This window comes from Felis catus, chromosome B4, assembly GCF_018350175.1.
Source record: "Felis catus isolate Fca126 chromosome B4, F.catus_Fca126_mat1.0, whole genome shotgun sequence".
NCBI classification, from domain to species: domain Eukaryota; kingdom Metazoa; phylum Chordata; class Mammalia; order Carnivora; family Felidae; genus Felis; species Felis catus.
In genome coordinates, this window is record NC_058374.1 from 75615302 (window position 1) to 75642242 (window position 26941).

General features: G+C 39.0%; 1 protein-coding gene, 1 long non-coding RNA gene and 3 other non-coding genes across 10 annotated transcripts; 1 reads left to right on the forward strand and 4 right to left on the reverse strand.

Moving 5' to 3' along the window:
• Positions 1-6355: 6355 nt before the first annotated feature.
• On the reverse strand, positions 6356-26258 carry KANSL2 (KAT8 regulatory NSL complex subunit 2). Of its 6 annotated transcripts, none has more exons than XM_006933656.5 (10): positions 26107-26258; positions 25298-25556; positions 24324-24502; positions 23667-23781; positions 18260-18423; positions 17868-18034; positions 16675-16771; positions 12975-13126; positions 7799-7918; positions 6356-7123 (listed from the first exon to the last, which is right to left on the reverse strand). In XM_006933656.5, exons 1-10 carry the CDS (start codon positions 26255-26257, stop codon positions 6992-6994), a joined length of 1536 nt encoding a protein of 511 aa, XP_006933718.2. In that variant the 5' UTR covers position 26258; the 3' UTR covers positions 6356-6991. The 6 variants fall into 6 exon arrangements, with proteins under 6 accessions (XP_006933718.2, XP_006933717.2, XP_011282196.2 ...); XM_006933655.5 differs by having other exon boundaries at positions 12873-13126; XM_011283894.4 differs by having other exon boundaries at positions 7768-7918; positions 12873-13126.
• Positions 7326-7460, reverse strand: LOC111561573. The gene has a single exon (XR_002744215.1). It is a non-coding gene; the product is annotated as a small nucleolar RNA SNORA2/SNORA34 family (small nucleolar RNA).
• Positions 8942-9074, reverse strand: LOC111561572. The gene has a single exon (XR_002744214.1). It is a non-coding gene; the product is annotated as a small nucleolar RNA SNORA2/SNORA34 family (small nucleolar RNA).
• LOC111561571 lies at positions 16447-16583 on the reverse strand. The gene has a single exon (XR_002744213.1). It is a non-coding gene; the product is annotated as a small nucleolar RNA SNORA2/SNORA34 family (small nucleolar RNA).
• On the forward strand, positions 20297-24653 carry LOC123386591. The gene is made up of 2 exons (XR_006600700.1): positions 20297-20434; positions 24308-24653. It is a non-coding gene; the product is annotated as an uncharacterized LOC123386591 (long non-coding RNA).
• Positions 26259-26941: the final 683 nt, after the last annotated feature.

Sequence of the window (26941 nt, forward strand, 5' to 3'; positions counted from 1 at the left end):
AATTATATGCCAATAAGATGGGCAATCTGGAAGAAATGGACAAATTCCTAGAAACATATGAACTACCAAAATTGAAACAGGAAGAAATAGAAAATTTGAACAGACCCATGAACAGTAAAGAAATCGAATTAGTTATCAAAAATCTCCCCAAAACCAAGAGTCCAGGGCCAGACGACTTTCCAGGGGAATTCTACCAAACATTTAAGGAAGAGTTAACACCTATTCTCTTGAAGCTCTATTCAAAAAATAGAAATGGAAGGAAAATGTCCAAATTCTTTCTATGAAGCCAGCATTACCTTGATTCCAAAACCAGACAAAGATCCCACTAAAAAGGAGAACTATAGACCAAATTCCCTGATGAACATGGAGGCAAAAATCATCATCAAGATACTAGCTGACTGAATCCAACAATGCATTAAAAAATTATTCAGGGCGGGTTCAATATCCTCAAAACAATCAATATGATTCATCATATCAATAAAAGAAAGGACAAGAACCACATGATCCTCTCAATAGATGCAGAGAAAGCATTTGACAAAATACAGATCCTTTCTTGATGAAAACCCTCAAGAAAGTAGGGTTAGAAGGATCATACCTGGAGATCATAAATGCTATATATGAAAGACCCACTGCTAATATCCTCCCCAATGGGGAAAAACAGAGCTTTCTCCCTAAGGTCAAGAACAAGACACGGATGTCCACTCTCACCACTGTTATTCAACATAGTATTGTAAGTCTTAGCCTCAGTAATCAGACAGCAAAAAGAAATAAAAGGCATCCAAGTTGGCGACGAGGAGGTCAAATTTTCCCTCTTTGTAGATGACAAGACACTCTATATAGAAAACCCAAGATTCCACAAAAAAACTGCTAGAACTGATCCATGAATTCAGCAAAGTCGCAGGATATAAAATCAATGCACAGAAATTGGTTGCATTCTTATATACCAATAATGAAGCAACAGAAAAAGAAATCAAGGAATTGATCCCATTTACAATTGTACCAAAAAACATAAAATACCTAGGAGTAAATCTAACCAAAGAGGTGAAAAATCTATACACTGAAAACTATAGAAAGCTTATGAAAGAAATTGAAGACACAAAAAATGGAAAACTATTCTATGCTCCTGGATAGGAAGAACAAATATTATAAAAATGTCAATACTGGGGTGCCTGGATGGCGCAGTCGGTTAAACGTCCGACTTCAGCCAGGTCACGATCTCGCAGTCCGCGAGTTCGAGCCCCGCGTCGGGCTCTGGGCTGATGGCTCAGAGCCTGGAGCCTGTTTCCGATTCTGTGTCTCCCTCTCTCTCTGCCCCTCCCCCGTTCATGCTCTGTCTCTCTCTGTCCCAAAAATAAATAAACGTTGAAAAAAAATTAAAAAAAAAAAAAAAAAGAAAAAAAAAATTTTTTTAAATGTCAATACTACCCAAAGTAACCTACATACTCAATGCAATACCTATCAAAATAACACCAACATTCTTCACAGAGCTAGAACAAACAATCCTAAAATTTATATGGAACCAGAAAAGACCCCAAATAGTCAAAGCAAATCTTGTAAAAGAAAACCAAAGCAGGAGGCATCACAATCCCAGACTTCAAGCTGTATTCCAAAGCTGTAATCATCAAGACTGCATGACACTGGCACAAAAACAGACACTCAGTTCAATGGAACAGAATAGAGAACCCAGAAAAGGACCCACAAATGTATGGCCAACTAATCTTTGACAAAGCAGGAAAGAATATCCAATGGAATAAAGATAGTCTCTTCAGCAAATAGTGGTGTTAAGAAAACTGTGGACAGTGACATGCAGAAAAATGAACCTGGACCACTTTCTTACACGTACACAAAAATAAACTCAAAATGGATGAAAGACCTAAATGTAAGACAGGAAGCCATCAAAATCTTCAAGGACAAAGCAGGCAAAAACCTCTTTGACCTTGGCCACAGCAACTTCTTACTCAACATATCTCTGGAGGCAAGGGAAACAAAAGCAAAAATGAACAATTGGGACCTCATCAAAATAAAAAGCTTCTGCACAGCAAAGAAAACAATCAGCAAAACTAAAAGGCAACCGACAGAATGGGAGAAGATATTTGCAAACGACATATCAGATAAAGGGTTAGTATCCAAAATCTATAGAGAACTTACCAAACTCAACACCCCAAAAACAAATAATCCAGTGAAGAAATGGGCAAAAGACATGAATAGACACTTCTCCAAAGAAGACATCCAGATGGCCAACTGACACATGAAAACATTCTCAACATCTCTCATCATCTGGGAAATACAAATCAAAACCACAATGAGATACCACCTCCCACCTGTCAGAATGGCTGACATTAACAACTCAGGCAACAACATAATGACGAGGATGTGGAGAAAGAGGATCTCTTTTGCATACCTGGTGGGAACACAAACTGGTGTGGCCGCTCTGGAAAACAGTATGGAGGTTCTTCAAAAAATTAAAAATAGAACTACCTTACGACCAAGCAATTGCACTACTAGGTATTTATCCAAGGGATACAGGTGTGCTGTTTCGAAGGGGCACATACACCCCAATGTTTATAGTAGCACTATCAACAATAGCCAAAGTACAGCAAGAGCCCAAAAGTCCATCAATGGATGAATGGATATTACTCGGCAATCAAAAAGAATGAAATGTTGCTATTTGCAACTACATGGATGGAACTAGAGGGTATAATGCTAAGCAAAATTAGTCAAAGACAAATTGTCATATGACTTCACTCACATGAGGACTTTAAGATAAAAAACAGGTGAACATAACGGAAGGAAAGCAAAAATAATATAAAAACAGGGAGGGGTACAAAACATAAGAGACTTAAATATAGAGAACGGAGGATTGCTGGAGGGACTGTGGGAGGGGAGATGGGCTAAACAGGTAAGGGGCTTAAGGAATCTACTCCTGAAATCATTGTTGCACCATGCACTAACTTGGATGTAAAAAATAAGTAAATTATAGAAAAAAAATAAAAAAGAAAAAAAGAAAAAAATTAAAAGGGTAAGATTTCAAGCTGGGAGAGGAGTAGGGGGCTATTGTCTTTCTCAAGAGAGAAAAGAAGGGGTTGCAAATTCCAATGTCTGTAGGAGCCTGACATTAAGTGAATGAAGCAGACAGGGTCTAAGACAAGAGAGAGGTGAGATCTGTGGAAAATGAAAAGCACGTATCCCTAAAAAAACACTATTTGGCTCCAGTCAATTGTTTCACTCAAGAATATTGCTCAGTGGCAGCTTTTTCTACCCACGGGTCCTGTCCTCATGCTTTAATAAAATCACCTTTTTGTACCAAAAAACAAAACAAAAAAAGAATATTGCTCAGTATCGCTAGAGCTTCCAAATTGTCAAGACATTTTTAATGTAACTTTTTTATTTTCACAATTGTGCAAAAGAGTCCTCACAAATAGGCCAAATCTGGTAATGAAGGTCATCAGTTTGCAACCTGTGGCCCAAAATAAGGTAATGTCAGTAGAGATGAAGAAAGGAAACAAACTCAAGGGACATTATGAAGGAGGAATTGTGATAGCAATCAATCAGGTATGGGCAGAAGAGAGAACAATGGAATACTTCTAGATTTCCAGTTTGGTCACTGGGTGGATGGTATGCCATTCACTAAGCCATGAAACACAGGTAGAAGGGGTATAAGGAACATTTGGGTAGCTGTAACTAATCAGCTGAAGGAATGACTGGGGTTGGAGCTGAAGTCATTTTCCAGCTATATCCCTGTTCTCTAGGCACCACCACTGCCATCCCTACATCTTCGGCTCAGCTCCATCAGTGATACCTAGTCAACTGATGAAACATGGGACATCAAAGTGACACCTGGTATTAAGCAAGACTAAGTTTGAGAAAAGCTGGGTAGATACATCCATCAAATGGAACCATCCATGGAGGCTAACAGTGAAGCCAGGTGGTATTGTCTAATGTTAGGATGGTGACAGTCCTGATGACCTAAGGTTACAACCAAGGTGGCCAATCACTGCAGGTTGAGAGATCTGGGGAGCTGAGCCAGTTGGGGACCTCAAAGTGTTAGGAAAATGAAACAGGGAACCCAGAAAATATCCTCTCCTCTTAAAGGAAACTTAATTTCAAACATTGAGACTATGATCACTTGCCCATTACACCATCCCTGGTTGCTGGAATCTGAAGGCATTAACCTATCTTTATCCCAGCCACACACTGGTCAAAAGGCTTCCTGAGAGAAAGGAAATCCTGCCATTTGGGACAACATGGATGGACCTTGAAGGCATTATGCTAAGTAAAATAAGCCAGAGAAAGACAAATAGTGTATAATCTCACCTACACATGGAGTCTTAAAAAAAAAACACCAATTCACAGAAACAGGGAACAGACTGGTGGTTGCCAGAGACAGGGGTGGGGATAGGGGAAATTGGTGACCATGGACAGAGGTACAAACTTCCCATTACACAATGAATACATTCTGGAGAAGTAATTACAGATTGAAAAAAAAAAAAAGTTAAATGGGAAGTAGGAGAGCCAAAGGGGTTTCTTTAAAGGAGGCCTCTTTCACCTGCAGCACAAAAGCACCCAGAACTGAGTAACGGGCTGAGATTTAAGAGTTAAATTCTAAAAAAAAAAAGCTCCAATGCTCAACCACAGTACTTATGCTAAGGTCAGGAGCCTGACTGGAAAAACCTGAGATCCTATAGTATTAACACATCTGGGTAGAAGCCCCAAGAATACTGGTTCTGCAGACTTCCCTGAACTGTATTTGCAGAGGTGGCCCATCACTCCCTAGCAATAGCTAGCACTTCCCCCATGCAGGCAGGCTCTCTTAAAGAAAGCCTTCCTCACACAAAGCTGCCTCAACCTCATCTCTCTTCTGCCAGGCCAGTAACCAGGGTTAAATCCCAGCATAATCCAGCTGGAAATGCAGTGGGTCAAATAAAGAAACTGTACCACAAACGAACTAAGAACTAGCTAGCATATACTGGTAGGAGGCAGGGGAATACCAAGGGTATGCCTAATCAAGGGCACCAGAACATAAAACTGGGTAAGTCATGGACTTGGGAGCATGTCCTCAGTACTCAGGATTTAACATCTTGGCCAGGAGCCCAGGGAATGGGGTAAACTAGCTTCCAGGGAGCCTTTCAGAAACCTGAGGAAAAAATGATGGCAAGCACTCAGCGAAATGAAAATGCCAGAATTGCCCTGGCAGAAGGCAAAGCAATCAAAAGGTGCAGGGAGGAGGATATGCCAAATTGGGTCCATTTTGAGAGGCCCAGAGGACATCCTCATTCACCAAAGCCATCAGGTAAGCAGGGCACCAATATTACTAAGTTCAGTGCGCCTTCTCTGGAGGCCAGGACCGAGCTTGGTAATACCCATGAAGATCATGGGGCTACTAAATAAAGGTGGGCAGCACTTTCACTGACAAAAGTCAAGGGACAATTACAGGTATACCTCATTTTATTGTGCTTCACTTTATTGCACTTCGCAGATAATTGCGTTTCCTCACAAAATGAAGGTTTGTGGCAACCCTGCATTGAGCAAATGTATTGGCACGATTTTTCCAACACCATTTGCTCACTTTATGTCTCTAGGTCACATGTTTAATTCTTGCAATATTTCAGATTTTTTCATTATTATATATGATCAGTGATTAGACTTGCTGAAAGCTCAGATGATGGTTAGCATTTTTTTAGCAATAAAGTATCTTTTAACTAGGTATGCTCTTTTTTTAGACATAATGCTACTGCATACTTAATAGACTATAGTATAAACATAACCTTTATATGCATTGGGAAACCCGAAAATTCACCTGGCTCTTTATCTAGATATTTGTTTTACTACAGTGGTCTGGAACCTAACCCACAATACCTCTGAGTTAAGCCTATAATAGATAACTTCTAGCATAGGTAACTCAAACCTAAACGAACTTCTATTTTAACCCTATCTTTAGATTCATCATCAAAATGATCTTGACAACTTATGTCTCTCTCAGTGATCTAGCATCAGGCCCGACTTTAATGGAAGTTTTACATATATATATATTCCAAGCTCTGGAGAATTCTATGATAACCAGACATTAACTGGGAGAAAGAAAGGCAAGTGGAAGTAGGGGACACAGAGAGTAGGATGAAAATAAGGAAGATACTTGGAACTAGTAGGCTTTAATAAGGAAGTTCCACCCCTTTCTACCTACTTCTTACAGGTTTTTATGTTATCCTCCAAACCAAACCAATTTACCGAAAATGTATCTACTTCTTGGAAAGGAAGTTTACCTGTCCTGTTTTCCCTTTCCCATCAGAGACAACTCCCTAAGGACTCCAAAATATATATATGTTCACAAATATAAACAAAACATGCATTCAAGTGATTGTTTTACATTTTCATAACATTTTAACATTTAATAGAAATTATATACAATAATTTTTTATTGTATCTTACATAAGATAGCCACTACAGAAATTTACATAGGTTAGAAGCAAGATGGATGGTTAAGGAGGGCCCAGTCCTGTGGGCTATTCTCAGAGGTTATAGGTCAGAGTTCACTGGAGGGTTGAGGGGGGGTTCAGATTATCCAATCAGGTGAGAGGTGAAGAAAGGCTAAAACACAAGCCATTAGATAGAGAAAATCAAACACTGGGTTTCGTCAATATCCAAAGGGTACACATCTCCTGCCGAAACACCTATGTGGATTTATTCCAAGACTTGGGAATTCCCATTACAAAGATGTCTCTCCCCTCAGGCATGGTCCCAAATACTCTCTCAATCCCAGCAGCTCTGACATGAATCACCGATCTCTCTTCCTTGCACAGAGTGAGAAGCCATCCACAACCTGTAGACACTACTGGTCCCTTCCCCCCAAATTTGGTTTGACTACAGCACTCAATAACCCAGAGGAAAAACAACGTAATCGGAGTTGTCCTTCAGTGAGAGAGAGTCATAAATATTTGTTTAAAGAATGGAAAATTCAAATCCTCCAAAGTCAAATGGTTCCCAAAACAAACTATCAACTGATAGAAGAAGGTTCTGGCTTCCCATTTGCAGTAGCCACTCCACTTTGAGGCAGTGGTGCAGAGACTTTCTCAGAATTTCGAGACCCCTGTGATCTGCACCCATCTCCAGCCATCTGTATCTGGCCCTGTTAAAAGAAAATCACTTTGGTTACAAATCCATTCATTAGGGTCTGAAACATGAATCTGAATTATCAAGATCAAGACAGCAGAAATAAAACAACTCTGAGCAGATGCTCTTCCCCATACGTAACAATCTCTGACCCTTGGGAGTAAGCAGTCATTAGCTATAGCATTCCTGAGGCTCTCCCAATGGGAAGGAGAACTGTGGGTTGTTTCTTCCAATGAAACAGCCATTCTTTGCTGAGACTCCAGAACAGCCAGCAAATCACAGGAAGATAGTTCTTTGGGCCTCTGCTTGAAACCAACAGCATAGTACAACTGCTAGTCTTCAGTCAGGGCCACTGGTACCCCACCCAAGAATCAAAGAAAGAAGCCATATCACATTACTTGTCCATACTCTATGAGAAAAACAATTCCAATGCTGAACCCTCCCTTTAAAAAGAACCATTTATGTAGACTCCTTGTCTTAACCTCTTCTAGTTAACTACATAAACAGTTTCCTGCTCTCTGAGATTCTGGGACTAGTGTCCATCAGGTGTTCTCTCTAACGGCCCATCTGGAGAATTGCCATCTGGGGCACCTTACAGTCCTCTTGTGATAACAACCCCACTCACTGGGAGTACATGCTAGCCATAGCCAGCAGGGAGACCTGTGTCTGGATGGGATTGTTCTTCACTTGCCAGAATATCCACTGAGCCTTCAGCAATTTCTTTGACTGAATGATCTTCAAGGGTTAGTGAAGGATCAAAAAGCAAGGGTGAAGGAGGGCACTGCATACCATCACCCACAACATCCAAGTCCTAGGAAAAGAAAGAGAAAAGCCTATCAGGAACACCAAGGGAACCAGTAAGTTGGCATATTTTTCAACAAACCTCAAAGCAATTCTCCCATAGTTCCCTCACCTCCTTGCCTACTTTTAATCAAAAAAAGATTTTCCCCAAATGTCTAACAAATGGGGTAAGATCCAAAAGCACTAAAAACTTTTCCTTGCCGCTAAGTATAAAGCACAGACCACTACAGTAGCTTAAACCCATATTTTCAAATTGAAAAATTCAGAGACAGAAAGAATAGTAACTGGAGGGAGAGAGGAAGCAGGAGTTCTAGTTCAATGGGCACAGAGTCTCTGATGGGCTGTGGGAAAGTTCTGGAGATGGTGATGGTTGTGCAATACTGTGAACGTACTTAACACCACTGAATTATACACTTAAAAATGGTTGAAACAGTCAATTTCATGTTACAAATATTTTACAAAGAAACTCTATTAAAAAGAAAGCATATTCCCTCTAAGACTAACTGTAATCAAGATCTACATTCATCGATGTTGAATATAATAGACAATCAGCATAATCACAAACTAAAATATTGCTTTAACAGATTGGACAATATGAGGGGTGCCTGGCTGGCACAGTCGATATAACATGCGACTCTTGATCTCAGCGTCATGAGTAGCCCATGCTGGACACAGAGCTTACTACAAAAAAAAAAAAAAAAAAAAAAAAAAAAAAAATTGGACAATAGAAGATTGCTTGATTAATGCCCTAACAGCCACAGTGAACTACAAAATTCTATTCTAAGTCCCTATCCCCAAACAGCAAATCCCTGATTTTTACACATACTCCAGTTGCTAAGAGAGAGAGACAGGAAAAAAGCAAAAAAGGAAAAGGAAAAGGAAAAGGAAAAGGAAAAGGAAAAGGAAAAGGAAAAGGAAAAGGAGAAGGAGAAGGAGAAGGAGAAGGAGAAGGAGAAGGAGAAGGGGAAGGGGAAGGGGAAGGGGAAGGGGAAGGGGAAGGGGAAGGGGGAAAAAGTACGAACAATTCTATAAACTATGTTCTTCCAATTGAACTAGCCATTCCCATTGGGGTGCTGAATGGCTAACAGACCACAGAAACACATTACTCTTGGCTCCTGTTTGAAACCAACAGCTACAGCAAACCACTGGTCTTGATTCAGGGCCTAAGCATTGCAAAGCCACAATGTGTCAAACTGACTTTCATGCCACCAAGAGTCTACTGCTAACCTCTCCTTCACAAGAGTGAATATTACCCAAGGGTTTCTACTCCCCTACACCCAATCCACTCAGCCCCACAAAGCCCCAATAGAGGCTCAAAGTTTCCAGTAATCTAGCTTCACAAGAGGCTTAGTTCTATGCTTTTAAATTAAGTCTAAGAATATGAAACCCTTTCCCTTTCTTTGGTGTGCTAATCACACTTCACAATAATTAAGGTAAAGAATATAATTAAAGAATGTACTAGACTTAAAGCTGATCAATTAAAGCAGAAATTTGGAAAAGGGTACGGCTGGCTAACATCTATTTCAGATGTGTAAGAAACTTCTGTACTATTCACAGAAACCAGTGTTTGCACATGGTTAAGCCTGTGAACTATTTTCTCCAATTCTTTTAATATGCACATTATACAAATAATTAACATGGAATTTAAAAGAACCCGTTTAGGTGGTACACCACAAAGTTTCCAAATCTCAGGACGACAATGGTAAGGAAATGTCTTCAAAACAAAATAGATACTGAAAAGGCTTTTCTCACATAGTTGTCTGTTACAAGAATTAAAATTGGCGGAAAGAACCAAAACAAGAGAGGAAGAAGGGATCAGCAGAAATGCCTATCAGAACAGCAATATTCAGAGATATAAATCCATCAGGACACAAAGAATATATATTTTGTTCTGATCTCAAAAATCACACACAAAAAGAGAGGAACCTCAAAGTAATAGAATTAAGGTATTAGGTACTTGCCAAACATCCTTGGATCAAAGCACAGAAAACAGGCAAACATAACACCCAGATGAAAGACTGAATTTTAACCTAGATTAATACCTAATACCAGGTCTTCCCATAGGTAAAGTTACCAGAAATTATTAACAAGTTATAGAAATGGTATATAAGGCAGAATATAGGTTTCAAGCTAAGAATGCTTGGTGAAATTCATACAGTTAAATCATTTTTTTCCCAGCAAATTTTTTATGCTAATAAATATATCCAGAATTATAGGACAAAATTTCTTTTCTAAAACTGGATTTTGTTTCAACATTTTCTGGAGAATTTTTACCTCCAAAGATTAAGAATAAAACTAACTTTTAATGACCAATATGGTTTATCAAAAGTACATTAATATGAACATAATAGATGTTCAAGTACAAAATGGAATGTTTATCATTTTTAAATCTCTAATGTCAAAGGTCCATCTTAAAAACTCACTGGATTCCCAAAAATAAGGGGTTACTTCTCATACATTCTTTTTAAGTTTATTTGAGAGTGAGCAAGCACGTGCATGAGCACACTCACAAGTCAGGGAGGGGCAGAGAGGGGGAGACAGAATCCCAAGCATAGTCTGCACCATCGGTGCAGAGCCCAGTGCTGGGCTCGAACTCTCGAACTCATGAGATCGTGACATGAGCAGAGATCAAGAGTCAGACTTTTAACCAACTGCACCACCCAGGCGCCGCTCCCATATATTCTTTTTAAAAAATCCAAACAACAAATAAGAATTAACAGATTTGATAGTATATTTTAAAATATTTTTTAAGATTCCTTAAATGTCAAGCTTCACCTATGATCGCATCTTATAATCTCTAACGTTTTGTGAAAAATTCTCCAAAAAGCAATACTGAGATGACAAAAACAGGTGAAAAGGGAAAAGCAAAAAGGTCAAACAGAAATGGTTCTAAGAAATTAAAATCAGATGATATAGAATTTACTAACCTAATACATCTATATAAAATACATTTGCTACTTTCTACATATGTACATTAGTACCTGAAAGGAATCTGGTGATGTGCTTATTAGGTTAATTTTTAGACCCTATAAAGCTGCTCATGTTACTAAAAGTTAGGAAGAAAAGGAGAAAGAAAAGAAAAGAAAAGAGAAGAGAAGAGAAGAGAAGAGAAGAGAAGAGAAAAGAAAAGAAAAGAAAAGAAAAGAAAAGAAAAGAAAAAGAAAAAGAAAAAAAAAAGAAAAGGGCACCTCTCTGCATTTTCTTCTCATTTAAAATGAAGGAAAGTGGACAAACTCTGTCCTTATCAATCTAGGACTATGTATTCATTTACCCTCTTCAACATAATCTCTTTGGAAAAATTTGGAAAGCACTTAAGTATATAATAAGGTCCCTTTCTAGTTTTCATATTCTATGAAATCTGTGTGAAAAATTTTTAGTAAGAATTAAGATTATAATAAATATTGTAATTTTATTATAAATGAAGTAATGAAAATCAAAGTCTAATAAGCATGTAAACCATACATAATCAAAACAGGGGTGTTATGGAAAAAAAATAGAATCAGTTTATTCTTTTGTTTTTTAAGTCTTTATTTATTTTGAGAGAGAGAGAGAGAGAGAGAGAGATCTCGGGGTTGTGGGTTTGAGTCCCACATTTGGTGTAGAGATTACTTTAAAAAAAATTTTAGGGGCGCCTGGGTGGCTCAGTCGGTTAAGCGGCCGACTTCGGCTCAGGACATGACCTTGTGGTCCGTGAGTCTGAGCCCCGCGTCGGGCTCTGTGCTGACAGCTCAGAGCCTGGAGCCTGTTTCAGATTCTGTGTCTCCCTCTCTCTGACCCTCCCCCATTCATGCTCTGTCTCTCTGTCTCAAAAATAAATAAACATTAAAAAAATAAAATAAAATAAAATAAAAAAATAAAATTAAAAAAAACGAGCACACCTGGCTGGCTTAGTTGGGAGAAGCACGCAACTTTTTTGTTTAAGTTTTTTTATTTTGGGGAGGGGCAGAAAGAGAGGGAGACAGAGAATCCTGCCCAAGCAGTCTATGCACTGTCATGCCCAAGCATGACCTAAGCCAAAGTCAGACGCTTAACCGACTCAGCCACCCAGGTGCCCCAGGATCTTTTTCAGATATTACCCTGTCCTGGTAAATCCCCTTTTTTAGTAAGCAATACCCTTGAGGCCACTCAAACTTTGCTTCTACCCTTTGCAAAAATCTTAAAACCTATATTCAATCTTCCATTTATATTTGTCACATTAAACATGACATGGTTATATATAATACACCTTTTATTATGAAATTCAGAAGAATTATCTTCAGAATAAATAATGAAGACCTTTATCCAAAAGGCTAAATATTAAGCAAAGTGCTAAGCTAGAGATGGTGTGTCAACTGATGCCTGAAGTCAGACAGTAGGGTAGTGCTAATTAGGGAAACGAAATCAGAGATGGGTTTATGGGCTGGGACCAATTGAGGAACAAGCTTCAAAAAGTAGTGTACATACTTAGAAGGCTATAAAAATAAATAAAGAGATCACTGCTGTTCTAGTCCATTCACAATAGAATCTACGATAACATATCAAAAATAAAGCCAGTAGCCAGAGCTAAGTTACAGTCATTTTCTGGGGGGCACGTTAACCTGAAAATGAAACCTTTACTACGACAGAACGAAAACACAAGCTTACAACTGTCAAGAGTAGATCTCAGAATCCATTTGTATTACTAAGATTCTAGTGAATCACTCACCTTGTGGGTACCAAATTTCCTGGCTACACCAAATCCAACCATAATCTTAACTTTCCAATTTCCCATAGGTTACAGTTTATTTTCCTTATCATTCTTGCAGAAAAACTCTTGCCAATTTAACTGTCTCTAAATCAATATGCTAACATACAAATACAACCATACATATATCATTTCAAAAACTTTATCAACTCTCCTGGCCACAAAAGACTAACCTAGTCTCACCATTAATAAATAAGGCCTTGCCTCAAGGGCCAACCAGAGCAGAGCTTCTCTAACTTACATCACTGAACTCCAGAGGTAAACTCTCAGTGGGCTGAAGCTCGGCAGCACTCAAGTACAGATCCATGGGGCCGGCTTCCAGATCGTGTGGCACAGACAGTACCTGCTCGGGCTTATACATCTGAGGAGGCAACTGGAAATGCAGTGGGCAGCAGGGATCCTCAGAGAGGCTTACAGGAACTGGTTTGTTGCAGGGTACCTCTTCAGACCCCTGGCAGCATTTGAAGAGAACCTGATTCGTGTCCTGACAAATATCTGTAGAAAAACGGTCAAGGGAAATAAAATGGATCTATTGGAGGCACAAAATAGGAAAGAGTTGTCTGCCATGTAAAATTCAAGGTGTGGACTACGGAGACAACTGGTTACATTTGAAACAGAACCAAACCCAGTTAGCAATTTTTAAAGTTCTTCTCAAAATAAGTGTCATTCACTAGCATCTAATTCTAGCTCAAACAGTAATTTAAATCTAGTCCCCAATCTACACTTCAGGATCCCAGTCATTTAAACCAGAGACATTAATCTTGTTCTCACTGAGGAGAGTCAAACGCAAAACATTTGAAAACAGTGCTAAGCAAATAGCAATAACAATTCTAGGTCTCTACACCTATTCAGAAGAAACATGTTATGGCAAAACCAGGTGGATAGCTTGCAGAGGCGGTACCACCTCCTTCCAAGAATCAAGACACAAATGTTTCTGCTCTGTTAAGCAGACTGGCAAAAGATTACAAAAACTTTTTGAATTTTATTTCCAAACTGTTTACATGTTTTATACTTAAAGCAGCAGAGAACTGGGGAAAATAGAACCTCTAGTAACTAGGGATCTTATCTTGACAAAAAAATTAAAATAAACTTATTTTATTTCCATGCCCCCTTCCCTTTTGAGAGGGTGGGGGTACTAATGCAGAGGAGTTGTATGCTCCCCCAGAGAGAAAGGAAATAGAATTTCCCATGGAAAGGAACTACTCCAGGAACATTTCAGGAGTACTAACAATTACTTCTATTAAGAGTAAAACAGAAAAGGGCCAGTTTCCAAGTTGGCAAAGAAGCTCTGTAAAATGAATCAAAATTAAAATCATGCTTAGGTAAAATAACAAAATTTAGTTCCAGTTACCCTATGAAATAGTTTTTTACTCAAATGATACCACTTCTTGAAATATTAACTATATGTTTTTTCCCTAGATTAACAGACAACTGTTATTTCAAATGTGGGTTTATTTTTAAACCAGAAAGCTCCATTTCCTATAAACTACGTGTACCCAGGATTATAGAATTATGAGTAAACTTTTCTCCCACATTTTGTGATAATTCCTAAAAATTAAAAAAAATCTAACATACAATTTATTTTTAAACCAAGTAAAACTTCTTGAATAAGCCATTTCTCACAATCACTTCTTGGAAATCTAAGGCAGGGTTTCACACCCTGGCACTATTGACGTTACTGGCTGCCCAGTGCACTGCCAGGTGCTTAGCAACACTCTGGCCTCTACCCACTAGATGTCAGTAGCATCTCACTGTCACTCCTGAATTAGAACAAGCAAAATTGTCTCCACACATTGCCAAATGAGGATAAAATGGCACCCAGTTGAGAACCACTCCTCTAAAAGAACAGTAAATAGTACAAAGTAAACAGTATTTATTGAATGAAAACGAACCAAATGAACAAGCACATGAATCTAATAGGAACAATCAGATTTGCATTGCTTAAGAAAATCTAAACAGTCTCCAATGTGCTTAAAAAGCCCAATCTTATTAAATTATTAATACTTAAGATCAACCCATTAAATTAAATGTTTTAATCAGAACTGTTTTCATGGAATTCAAAGAACTTTCATAAGTCTCTTATTTAATACAATATATATATCTTGGAAAAACCCTCCCCCCCATCCTCCTCCACCCCCTTTCCTTTCAGATGGGGACAAGAGAGACAAAGAGAAGGGAATGGTTGACCTACAACTAGAGTCTGGGTCCTTCACTTTCAGTCCAGTGCTGTCTCCATTAGACCAGAGTAAAGAGTTAACAGGTCACCAATAGCAGTCGCATCTTTCTCTGGGAGAAGGACTTAAGGAAGGGTAAGTGACTTAAGCAACTATGGAGCGGAAAGGAAAAAAGCATAAAACAAAAAAAATCATACTTCCCTTCTCTTTTCAAATACATTTCATTTTCAACTCTGCTTTTTAAAATATTAATATTCTAATAAGCTATTTGAGAATAATACTGTAAGTCTAAAATACTCCTTAATTTCTGTAAATTGAGTTTTTTTGACTTATAAATTCAAGCTCACTGAAGAAAACCTGCAAGTACAAGGCAGAGGAATAAAGGGCATTCACAACCCCACCATCCAAAAATAGTCAATTTTTACTTCCCCTCCCAGGATTTGATTATATGGAATTCCATACCCTATTTTTGTCACTATCAAACATTTTCCTATGTCATTCATTAATTTTATTAAATAAAATGTTTAACCCCTAACCTATTCCATATTATATAATAATTTTCTTCTTTGTTCCCCATCTCTGAGAATTTCAAGGCTGTCTCTAGTTGAAAGAGTTTTATGTAAAAATATTGGTCTTTGCATTTGATTATCTCCTTAAAATAAATTCCCAGAGGTGACATTATCATATCAAAGAATATGAATACTGTCAAGCTGCTTTCTAAAGTTTGTGCCACTTGATCTTCCCAATGACAGTATTTAGAAGGATCCATTTCACCATAACCTCAACCTGAAATTCACGCAGTAAACATCATATATATACAAACATCAAATTCATAGATTAAAATTTTCATTTCCTATTTCATTTATGTACAGTGAAAACACTTTTCCACCATTAGCCATTTCTACTTTTAAATCTGTCCACCTTTGTCCAATTATGTTTTGAGCATTTATTTATAGTTTTTAATTACCTTGCACAAGTATTTTGTGTATTAAGGACAGTAATCCTTCATCAGACATTTATTGCAATAATTAATAAACTAGTAAAACATTCAATAAATAGAATAGAAAAAAGTCTTCTTTTCAAAGACCAAGGTTCTCCTTTTTCTATTAAAAAGATATTTTATTTTCCATATACTTTATATCTCTTCCAGGCAAATGAAATCCATCAAGATTTATGCCTTTAGATAATAGTATTTAACAAGTACTTTACTGTGAAAGCAACTTACTCGATATCCATAATAAAGATGCACTTTCACAATCGAATAAACAAGTCAAAAAGTCTTATAACCTGATAGTAAATGTGACCTCGTAGCCGAATCAAGAGATGCTATGATGGTTCAAAGGCAAACTAATTGGGAGGGTAGGGGTGGGAGCATTCCATTTTTGGAAATAGATAAGCTTCCAATTTGAATAAAGTCTACAAATTGGCCATACAAAAGATTAATTCTCAAAGGAAGGTCACAGTTCAGAACCTATTGTTTTTTTGGTGGAAAACCCACAGTAAATTTTTTTTTTTTTGATAACTGGACTTAACAGTATTATAATTCCAATGAACAAGTTCTATCAGGGATCTCTATAGTTTGGAATCCCAGTATTAATCAACAACAAATAAATATTAGCCCACACCTATCTCTAATGACTCAGATGTTTCTTTCTAATGAACTGACCATTACATTTCCAAAGTTCTGAAATGGCCAACAGACCATAGAAAGACATTTCTTTAGGCTCCTGCTTGAAACCAACAGCTTTGACAAACTGCTGGCCTTGATTCAGGGCCAAAGGAAAACAAAGACCTTCAATTAAGCAAACTATGAGATATTCCCACCAGCCTTTAGTCTAGCTAGCAAACTGAAAGGAATAAAAAAGATACGGGTAAGGCAGTGTCTGGTCATTGGAAGAGACTGATTAGAACATCGAACATCATCCACAAAGGCCAAGCACCTCTGACTGGAACGAGTCGTATGAGCCTAAAATGGAGAAAATAAATAAACGTTCAAAAGAAAATACAACCAGTTATCTATGACAATACTAACTTATAACATATAAGGTACACCCTTAAAGGCTAAAGAAAAAAAAAAACCCTCAATATTTGACAAATTTACTCACAAGACTATATGAAAGGAAAAAAAAGTTAAAACTTCATGTTCAAATAATGAGTCAACCCTAATCCAAAATACTTCTCCAGATTATAAGAATGTGATCAGCCTAATGGTTTTCAAACTATTTTGTCTTTTAGAAACCCTTCCCCCCTTTTTACGGCTTGAACTCATAACCTCAAGATCAAGAGTGGCATGCTCCAAAGACTGAGCCAGCCAGGCACCCTAGCAAACCACTTTTTATTTATTTATTTATTTTTTTTTTCCAGCGTTTTTTATTTATTTTTGGGACAGAGAGAGACAGAGCATGAACGGGGGAGGGGCAGAGAGAGAGGGAGACACAGAATCGGAAACAGGCTACAGGCTCCGAGCCATCAGCCCAGAGCCTGACGCGGGGCTCGAACTCACGGACCGTAAGATCGTGACCTGGCTGAAGTCGGACGCTTAACCGACTGCACCACCCAGGCGCCCCAGCAAACCACTTTTTAAAACTGTAATTTTATAGGTGCCTGGGTGGCTCAGTCAATTAAGTGTCTGATTTCGGCTCAGGCCATGCTCCTGCAGTCCATGAGTCTGAGCCCCACATTGAGCTGTGCTGACATCTCAGATCCTGGAGCCTGCTTCAGATTCTGTGTCTCCCTCTCTCTGCCCTTCCCCTGCATACTCTGTCTCTCTGTCTCTCTCTCTCTCTCTCTCATAAATAAATATTTAAAAAAAAATTTTTTTAATTGTAGTTTTATGTGGAGCCTCAACAAATAAAACAGATAAAAATGGAATTATCATTGAGGCAGAGACCAAGGGCTTAAAAAACAAATTAAATGATCACTTAACTGTGCTCTTTTCAATTTACCCCACATCCAATTAAATTAAGTCAGATTTCAGAGCCAAAACTATACAATATTTTGACTATTTGTGACTTTGTAAACAAAGCAAATATATGCCCCTTAGAGGTATAAACACAAATTACCTGTTGGGCAGCACCATCTGTGGCCAGCATTCTGCGTTCCTTCAGCTGCCTATGTAATAAGGCTTCCACTCCATAGCGCTGACGATACCGCCGAAGACATTTTAGACGCTTTAAGTTCTCTCGTTCTTTGGCCAAAAGTCCCTCTGGGCCAGTTAGGAGACTACTACCTGGTGAGTCACAACAGTCAAGACGCTATGTGCCAAGTAACCAATGAAGGATGGCTTCCCCAAATTAAGAAGAAATAAACTGGGAAATCTTTAGCCGTAAGACAGCCATCTTCAAAAGCAAATTTTTCACTCCAGGTACCAAGACAGAAATACATCTAAGTACTACCAAATGCACATGTTGAACCCACAATACAACAGCTTATTGGAACTTAGCATAAAACTTGCCTAGAGCTTCATGTTCCACTTTGCGATTATGTAAATAACGTCGCTTCTTCTCTTTGAGCAGATGCTGAAGTCGTTTAAACTGATCGATGTACAAAGACTGCAACCGAATTAGTTTCTCACGCATAATCAGGGCAACTTCTTCTGCTGTATAAACACCAGCATGTCTACAATGAAACAGAATTCAGCAAAGCATAAGAAAACACAATAAACCCCAAGCTTAAAAGGAGACAAGGGTAGAGGTGAGACTTAACCTTGTTACTTAACAAGAAGTCACCCAACTACCCATCAACAGATGAAGATAATGATGTGGCATATATATAAATGGAATATTTACTCAGCCATCAAAAAGAATGAAATCATGCCATTTGCAACGTGGATGGAGCTAGAGTGTATTATGATGCTACACAAAATAAGTCAAAGAAAGACAAATACCATATGATTTCACTTATGTGGGATTTAAGAAACAAAACAGATGAACATATGGGAAGGGGGGATGGCGGGATGGCGGGATGGCTGGACGGCTAGATAGATAGATAGATAGATAGCTGGCTGGATAGATAGACAGACAGACAGACAGACAGACAGACAAAAAAGAGGGAAAGAAACCATAAAAGACTCTTTAACTACAGAGAACCGAGGTTGCTGGAGGGGAGGTGGGTGAGGGATGGGCTGGAAGGGTGATATGTATTAAGGCGTGCACTTGTGATAAGCACTGGGTGTTATGGAGTCTTTTTTTTTAAGTTTACTTATTTATTTTTGAGAGAGAAAAAGAAAGAGAAAGCACATGCGCACAGAAGGGGGAGAGCCAGAGAGAAAAAAATCCCAAGCAGGCTCCACACCATCAGCACAGAGCCCGATGCAGGGACTGAACTTACAAACTGTAAAATCATGACCTGAGCAGAAGTTAGTCATTTAACCAACTGAGCCATCTAGGCGCCCCAAGCATTGGGTGTTGTATGTAAATGATGAATCACTGAATTCTATTCCTGAAGCCAATAATACACTGTTTGTTAACTAACTAGAATTTAAATAAAAATTAAAAAATAAAAAAGAACTCACCACTGAGACAATCACCTTATTAAATATGAACATTGTCATGCAACATGCAAGTTGTTATTAAAAAACAAAACAACAGGGGCGCCTGGGTGGCTCAGTTGGTTAGGCATCCGACTTCAGCTCAGGTCACGATCTCGCGGTCCGTGAGTTCGAGCCCCGCGTCGGGCTCTGGGCTGATGGCTCAGAGCCTGGAGCCTGCTTCTGATTCTGTGTCTCCCTCCTTCTCTGCCCCTCCCCCGTTCATGCTCTGTCTCTCTCTGTCCCAAAAATAAATAAACATTAAAAAAAAATTAAAAAAACAAAAACAAAAACAAAACAACAAAGAAAATCTCCAAGTATGGATGCTAATATATAATCTCACAATATGAGGAAGGGGAGATGTTTCATTATTTTCCCCAGTTATGTTACATTATGTTTAAGAAAAAGTGAAGATATGGAACACTCAAAAATTTTTATTAATCTACATTCTTACCCCATTTCATAATTTAGTCACTTACCAGTCAGGACAGCTTAAAAGTATTCAATTCAGTAGCATTTATATCTTACTATATTTTAAATGAAGTACAAAAGGTAACAAATAATTTCAATTTCTAATTTAAAATACATTCTCTTTTTTTTTTTTTTAAATTTTAAGTAGGCTCCACACCCAGCCCAGAGCCCAACTTGAGGCCCAAACTCATGACCTGAGATCAAGACCTAAGCTGAGATCAAGAGTTGTACATTCAACCGACTGAGCCACACGGATGCCCCGTAATTTAAAACACATTCCTATATTGGGGTTTACGTGGGCCCTTAAAACACTGGTCCACAAAGGCTATTCACTGTCCTCCAGCTCATTTCCTTGACAAATTTCTCAAAATACAGTACCCTAAGTTAACCTTTAATTGCCAAAGATCTAGATCCACACCAATTTTACTAAGCTTTGCCACCAATTATAAACAGAACTTTTTAAAGTTATCGTGCTGATTATGAGGTCACAAAGCCAATAAGTTAAACGGCGGTTTAAATGGAGACTTTCCAGACTCTGATTTAACTCAAAATGAAAAGACTAGTTGCAAATTTGAAAGACTTTTGGTTCCATTTGCCTTGTGTGATCATTAAACAGGAAGAGCAAACTAGGTATGTACCTTGACTTGCTATTTTCATTCTGAGTAAAAAATTATTTCCTTCACTTAAAACACAATGCATGCAAATTACATACTCTAATTTTAGGGGCACCTGTGTGGCTCAGTCAGTTAAGTGCCCTACTCTTGATTTTGGCTCTGGTCACATGCTCACCGTTGAGCCCCATGTCAGGCTCTATGCTGACAGAGCAGAGCCTGTTGGAGATTCTCTCTCCCTCTCTCTCAGCCCCTCCCCTGCTCACAATCTCTCAAAATAAACAAACAAACAAATAAATATGGCTGTTCCAGGCATTCATGGCTAGTTATTAAAATCATGTTATTAAAACCAGGACACACGGGTGGCTCAGTCAGCTAAGCATCTGACTCTTGATTTTGGCTCAGGTCATGATCTCACAGCTGTTGAGATCAAGCCCTACATCAGAATCTATGCCAACAGGGGGGCCTGGGCGGCTCAGTCAGTTCAGCGTCTGACTTTGGCTCAGGTCATGATCTCACCATTCATGAGTTTGAGCCCCATATCAGGCTCTCTGCTGACAGCTCAGAGCCTGAAGCCTGCTGCGGATTCTGTGTCTCCCTCTCTCTTTGCCCCTCCCCCACTCGTACTCTGTGTCTGTCTCAAAAATAAATAAAACATTTAAAAAACGTTAAAAAAAAAAAAAAAAAAACTATGCTGACAGCCAGCGCCTGCTTGGAATATTCTCTCTCAAACAAACATTAAAAAAAAATTTTTTTTTAATAAAAGCATGCACCAACTTCCCTTACTCTGATACTCATAAATTTAAGTCAGAGATTTATTATCTGAATGCATCTTCAACAAACAGGGAATCATCTTACATTCCTTGTATATTAGTGTCTCTTATCTAAGGGCATGCCTCCAAAATTTTAATAACAATGAAGACTCAATAACTTGAAATGACCTTTACCAAAACTAACTCTGAATGCCTGTAGAAGTCATATGATAAAAATTACTTTCTAAAAAGGGAACGATTGAACAATTACTCTTTTTTTTTTTTTTTAAACTTTTCTTGGCTGGCTGTTTCTGTTGTTGTTGTTTATTTTATTTTAGAGACAGAGAGGGGGAGAGGGGCAGAGAGAAAGAATCTTAAGCAGGCTCCACACCCAATCTTACCATTGTGAGATCAGGACCTCAGCTGAAATCAAGAATCAGATGTTTAACCGACTGAGCCACCCCGGCGCCCCTAACAGTTACTCATAGACTAAAACTTCACCAGTGCTGGATGTTGTTATAAATGGACTTTTCAGATTCCTTTTTTTTTTAATTTTTTTTTTTTTAGCATTTATTTATTTTTTGAGAGGCAGAGAGAGACAGTACGAGCAGGGAAAGGACAGAAAGAGGGAGACACAGAATCCAAAGTAGGTTCCAGACTCTGAGCTGTCAGCACAGGGCCTGATGCAGGACTCGAACTCACCAACAGTGAGATCATGACCTGAGCCACCCAGGTGCCCCTCAGATTACTTTTTACAAAGCAATTAAGTAAATGGTTACTTTGAGGGAAATCACATACACATACCTATAAGGGGGAAAAGAAACTATGCCAATATTAATCCTAGTTAGGATAAAATCTCTAATGACATCATCATAAACAATACAAAAAGCACCCTCCTGGAACAAGCAAATGAAGACGATATATGCTGTAAATTGCTAACGATTCAAAAAGTGGTCCTAGTGACAATAAAACACTGGCACCAGAGATAAAATGAAAAGAATTTCATTAAATACTCTTTTATTAAATTTAACAAGACAGTAATATGCAACCACCTTAACAAATTTAATACTCTAAGACATTTAACAACTGTATTTACATCCCTAAAAATGCAAATATTTTAGGAGGTCAAAATTTTTTGGATAATCTCATGGGGGAATTAAGGAAAGCCTTATATTTAGTTGCCTAATAGGTGATCATACTTGGGGCTTTACTTTCCCCCTTGGAATGTTCCTTTTAGGAGAAATTGACACCAAATACCTAGTCCTTTTAACATTTATACTTCTCATTAAATTAACTGGTATTTTTAAGCTACACTAGCATAAATGTGTCCCCAAGAGACTGATCCACTCTAGATTACTACTGACAAAATCAAGTTTCTGGACCTTCAAACCTATTTACCATACCAAAGGACAGTCACTTTGTGACCCTACAGAGCATATACCTCTTCAAAGCAGCAAGTCTGGCATTTCCAGAAGCACAATGGGGGGGAAAGAATGTTTGATATTAAGTTACCAAGTAAATAAACCAAATAAACCAAAGTTACTATGAGAGAATTCTGCTAGACAATGACTAGATAACGAACATTCCTTTGCAAACTACTTAGATAGAACTTTCCAATAAGTACTTCCTGAAGAGCAGACTACACTGACATTACTCAAGAAAAATAGACACAATTATTATACTCAGAAAATGTAAACCTAAATGACTTTTTATGAACAGTCTAGAAATTCATTACCCCTCCCACTATTTATAATACTTCTATGCAAACTGTCAGTGGGAAGTATTAGACGGTAATCAAAAAGAATGAAGAAAACAAAAAAAGAAAAAACTCAAACACAAACCATGAGACTTTTGAGTGGCAATGTTTTTGTTTCTGTAACTCCAAGGTGACCCATGGGTTAAATGAAGAGTGAACCTTAGTTAAGATATAATTACATACACATACTACTCACTTCTGGTTTCTACCTCAGTTTCTCTTAGCCATGAAACCAAAGAGCACTCTTGAACATCTTTTTATTTTTCCACCAGGGGGGGAAAAAAAAAAAAACACTCATAAAATGTAACTCTGAAAAAAATGTATTCAAATACAATCACATTATTGTTCCTGAGATTTAAGCCAGGAATCCACTTACATCAGTTTCCTCTTCTCTAACTGATCTAAGCCATTTCTCAACCAACCTCCCACTCTTATGTCCAAGAAATTTCCTATTTTCTCCCCTATACTTTCTCATGTGTAGAATTTGATACCTAAAAACTTCCCCAAATTCCAAGACTTCCAAACAAGAATCAAATTTTGCCTTGCAGCAAGATGGTGATGAACCAGGACACTTTAACATACGGAAGCTATTAAGCTATTACTGCTCACAAATAACTAAGTTATCTTCAACACTGCTAGGTTATTAACCTATTAATAGTTTACTATATTTAATTAACAGCATTACTGTAGTCCACACTGACTGCAAAAAATATTTAAAAGCCTTATGTGGAGTTACAACTTACTTTAGGGGATCTTCTTGATCACTGTCTATGCTATCAGCTTCACTGTCAGGGTCACCTCTCCATGTCTGATCCACAGTAATGGGTTCCTGCTCCCCATCACTCCAGCTGTCTTCATCTGAGGCAAGGAAGGGAGAGCAGCCATTAAGACTTCCCACCTCTGTAACTCCACCACACAAAACTAGATTACTTAACACATCAACCCAAACCTTAAAATTTAAAACAAAACAAACAACTCCCCCCCACCTCCCCCAAAAAAATTTTTTAGCAGAAAGGCACTGGCAAATAAAGTCAGCTTAAAAAATACAACCCAGGTGAGAGTACTTATAACATAAAGGAGGTAACCATGCCCTCAAAAGGACAGAAAGGTCAACTCAAAATTATCTTGCTTCCTGAAATTACCTTGCCTAACAAAGACAAGCATAAAAACAGCTATGAAGGAAACAGTCATAAAGTCAAGAAAGTAAACCCAAGCACAGGCTACTTCAAACTGAAAAGAACTGGTGAACATAGCAATGCTGGAATTCTCATCAAATTGTCAATGAATTAATTACCGTATTATCACGTGTCATATATGTTCAAGATACTGTGCTAAATAAACCAAAATAAGTTCTTTAACTTACTTTTTCCTTTTTCATTCTAAGGAGAGAAGATCCTTACCCAGAATTCGGCTGGCTTCGCTGCGGCTACTTTCTGGAGTCTGAGACCCCAGCTCTGTCTTAGCATAGGAGCTCAGCTGGCACAAGAGTGTTTCACCCATAGGCCCTGGATTAGTCTTCTTCATTTGAGCATGAAGTGCCAGGGCATTCCTACGGGCATGTTCAGCACAGAAAGACACCCTAAGAAGACAAAATATTAACATTTTATACTCAGGTCCCTTCTTGAAAGAGTTCTACCATTTTCACTGTCACTAATCTTTAGATCATTTTAGGAAATTAAAATTACTATTACCTTCATTTATAAATTAAAAAGGCCAGTGAAGCAGAGTAATTTAACTAGCCCAAGGTCAACTCATTTGGTATTACTAAGGGGAAATGCAGGTATCATAATCTGGTGCTTCATTCATCAAACAAAACATTCCAACTATAAAAACGCTGACATCATCTTAGAACAAATCAAAGAGATCCTCTTTCATCTTTCAAAATTGGTTCTGGAAGGCAACTCTACACTTTAATTCAGTATCAATCCACTGAAGGTAAGATGTGGGACACAATTTTAAAACCAAAATATACATGCAGAATTAACTAGCCAAGTTATGTGAATACTTTTGCTTCTATGATGAAAGCTATAAAGCTTTTCTGGGGAACCAGAATACACATACACGCAGTTTTGCATATTACTTAACAAGGATCAGGGATGACCCACAGGGCCATGGACTCCAGAGTTAAGAATAATCTAGAATATCCCTTTATTTTATAGACAAGAGAAAAGGTCTAAACAGATTAATTGAGTGGACCAAACGGAAGTGGTCTCTCCAGTTTTCAACGTTTTTATTTTTTCTCCCCAAGGATATATCCATAACCCCAATTTTACAAAAATCCCAAATATTCCCAAGCCCACAATATACCACATCTCCCCTCTCACTTTAAAACTAAAAGTACAAACGACATAGATTATTATCTACACATATATACCCATCTTTCTTCTCAGGCTTTGGAGCAGCACTGGGACATCTTTTTCCATTCTTCGTCGATATATAACTACACTGCTTGAAGGGTGCATTCTTGTCTTCAAGGATATGCTTAATACAAAACTCCTGCCCCTCCAGACGAGGTTGCGAGCATGGGCGATGAGTGAATGAACAAGACAGAGGCTCCTGAGACCTGGGCACTGGGGTTATCCTCCCCCGATTGGTCGGCAAGACGTGGATCCGAATCCTGTTCATACCAAAACCTGCAGGGTCACACACACAAAAAGCCCTTACCCTTCCCGAAAATTCCTGCTCTACGACATCCGGGCAGACTGCAGATAGTTTCCAAAGGACAAGCAGAAGTCACGCTCTGTAACTCCCCTCCGCACAGGTCTCCCCAAGCCATTAGACAATTTGTCTCACTTCAACCTCTGCGCCATGCCCGCCCCCACCCTGAACACAAGCACGTCGTATCTCAGACTCGCATGGCCGGCGCACGAGGAAGGAGCGCCCGCCCCACGCGGTGGCGGCAACTCCGCAGCGCCGCGCACGGCCTCCGCCTCCGCCTCCTTGCACGCCGCCTTTGTCCCAGCCCGCCTCAGAGCTCACGGCTGGGCCCTGCCCGTCCTCGGCCGCCTGTGCAAGCGCCATTTTGTCCTCCGGCTCTGGGACCGGAGAATCTGGCTTCTGGGAGCCCAGAGCAGGAGAGCGACCTCCAGGCTGTTTGAGACAAAGTAACAACTCGGAGAGGGCAGGAGGAGCGAAGCAGCAGCCTAACTGCAGAAGAGAGATCAAGCACCGCGGCCATGTTACCTGTGCCGCCGCGCCGCGCCGCGCCGCTAGGCCTCTGCCCGCGCCAGCCGCTTCTAACTCGGCCCCCGCTCCTTTCCAGGCTCCCAATTCCTGATTGGCTACTGTGCCCACGGCGGTGTGTCACCATTGGCCGAGGCCAGCTACCTATCATGTCTGGGTGGGCGGGGCGCTGAGAAAAAGCGCGGCTGGGGTGGCTAAGAAGACCTGTCCGTCAGTCAACAGCTCCGCCCCGGGGAGCATGAGGTTGAGGGTGAGCTAGCTGCCGGAGTCTTTGGCGCGGTGGTAGTGTTTTTTTCTACGTCACAGCGTGGCTTCCTTTCGGTATACTTGTGGGACTACTTTTGGGCGCTGTGTGGTTCTAGGGTGCTGTTACCTCACCGTCCCTACCCAGCGGGTAAAAAAATCAGTCATATAGAGGCCAAAGGATCACGGTACAGTTGACTCTTTATACAGGAAAAAGCTGTAGTTTTCTTTTGTGAGCAGTTGGTTTGAGTACGGAGTCTGGGCAATTAAACACTTGATTTTTCAGAGCAACCCTAAGAGGCAGAGGCTATTATTTCCATTTTACAGATAAGATAACCAAGGAATAGAATGGGCCTAAGTCTAGTAAATGGCAGAAGGAGAATTTGAACCCAACCTTCATTCTTTATCCCTTTATAGTACAGAGCATTGGACTGAGAATAAGGAAATATGAGTTCTGGTTTAGGCCTTGGTTATTGAAAATTCTCTACAATTTCATGCTAAATAATGGAGGTATATAGAAATGGTAGACACAATCCCAATTTTATCATACGTTAGCAATTTTTAGTTAAAAACATCTTTTTTCATCACCACA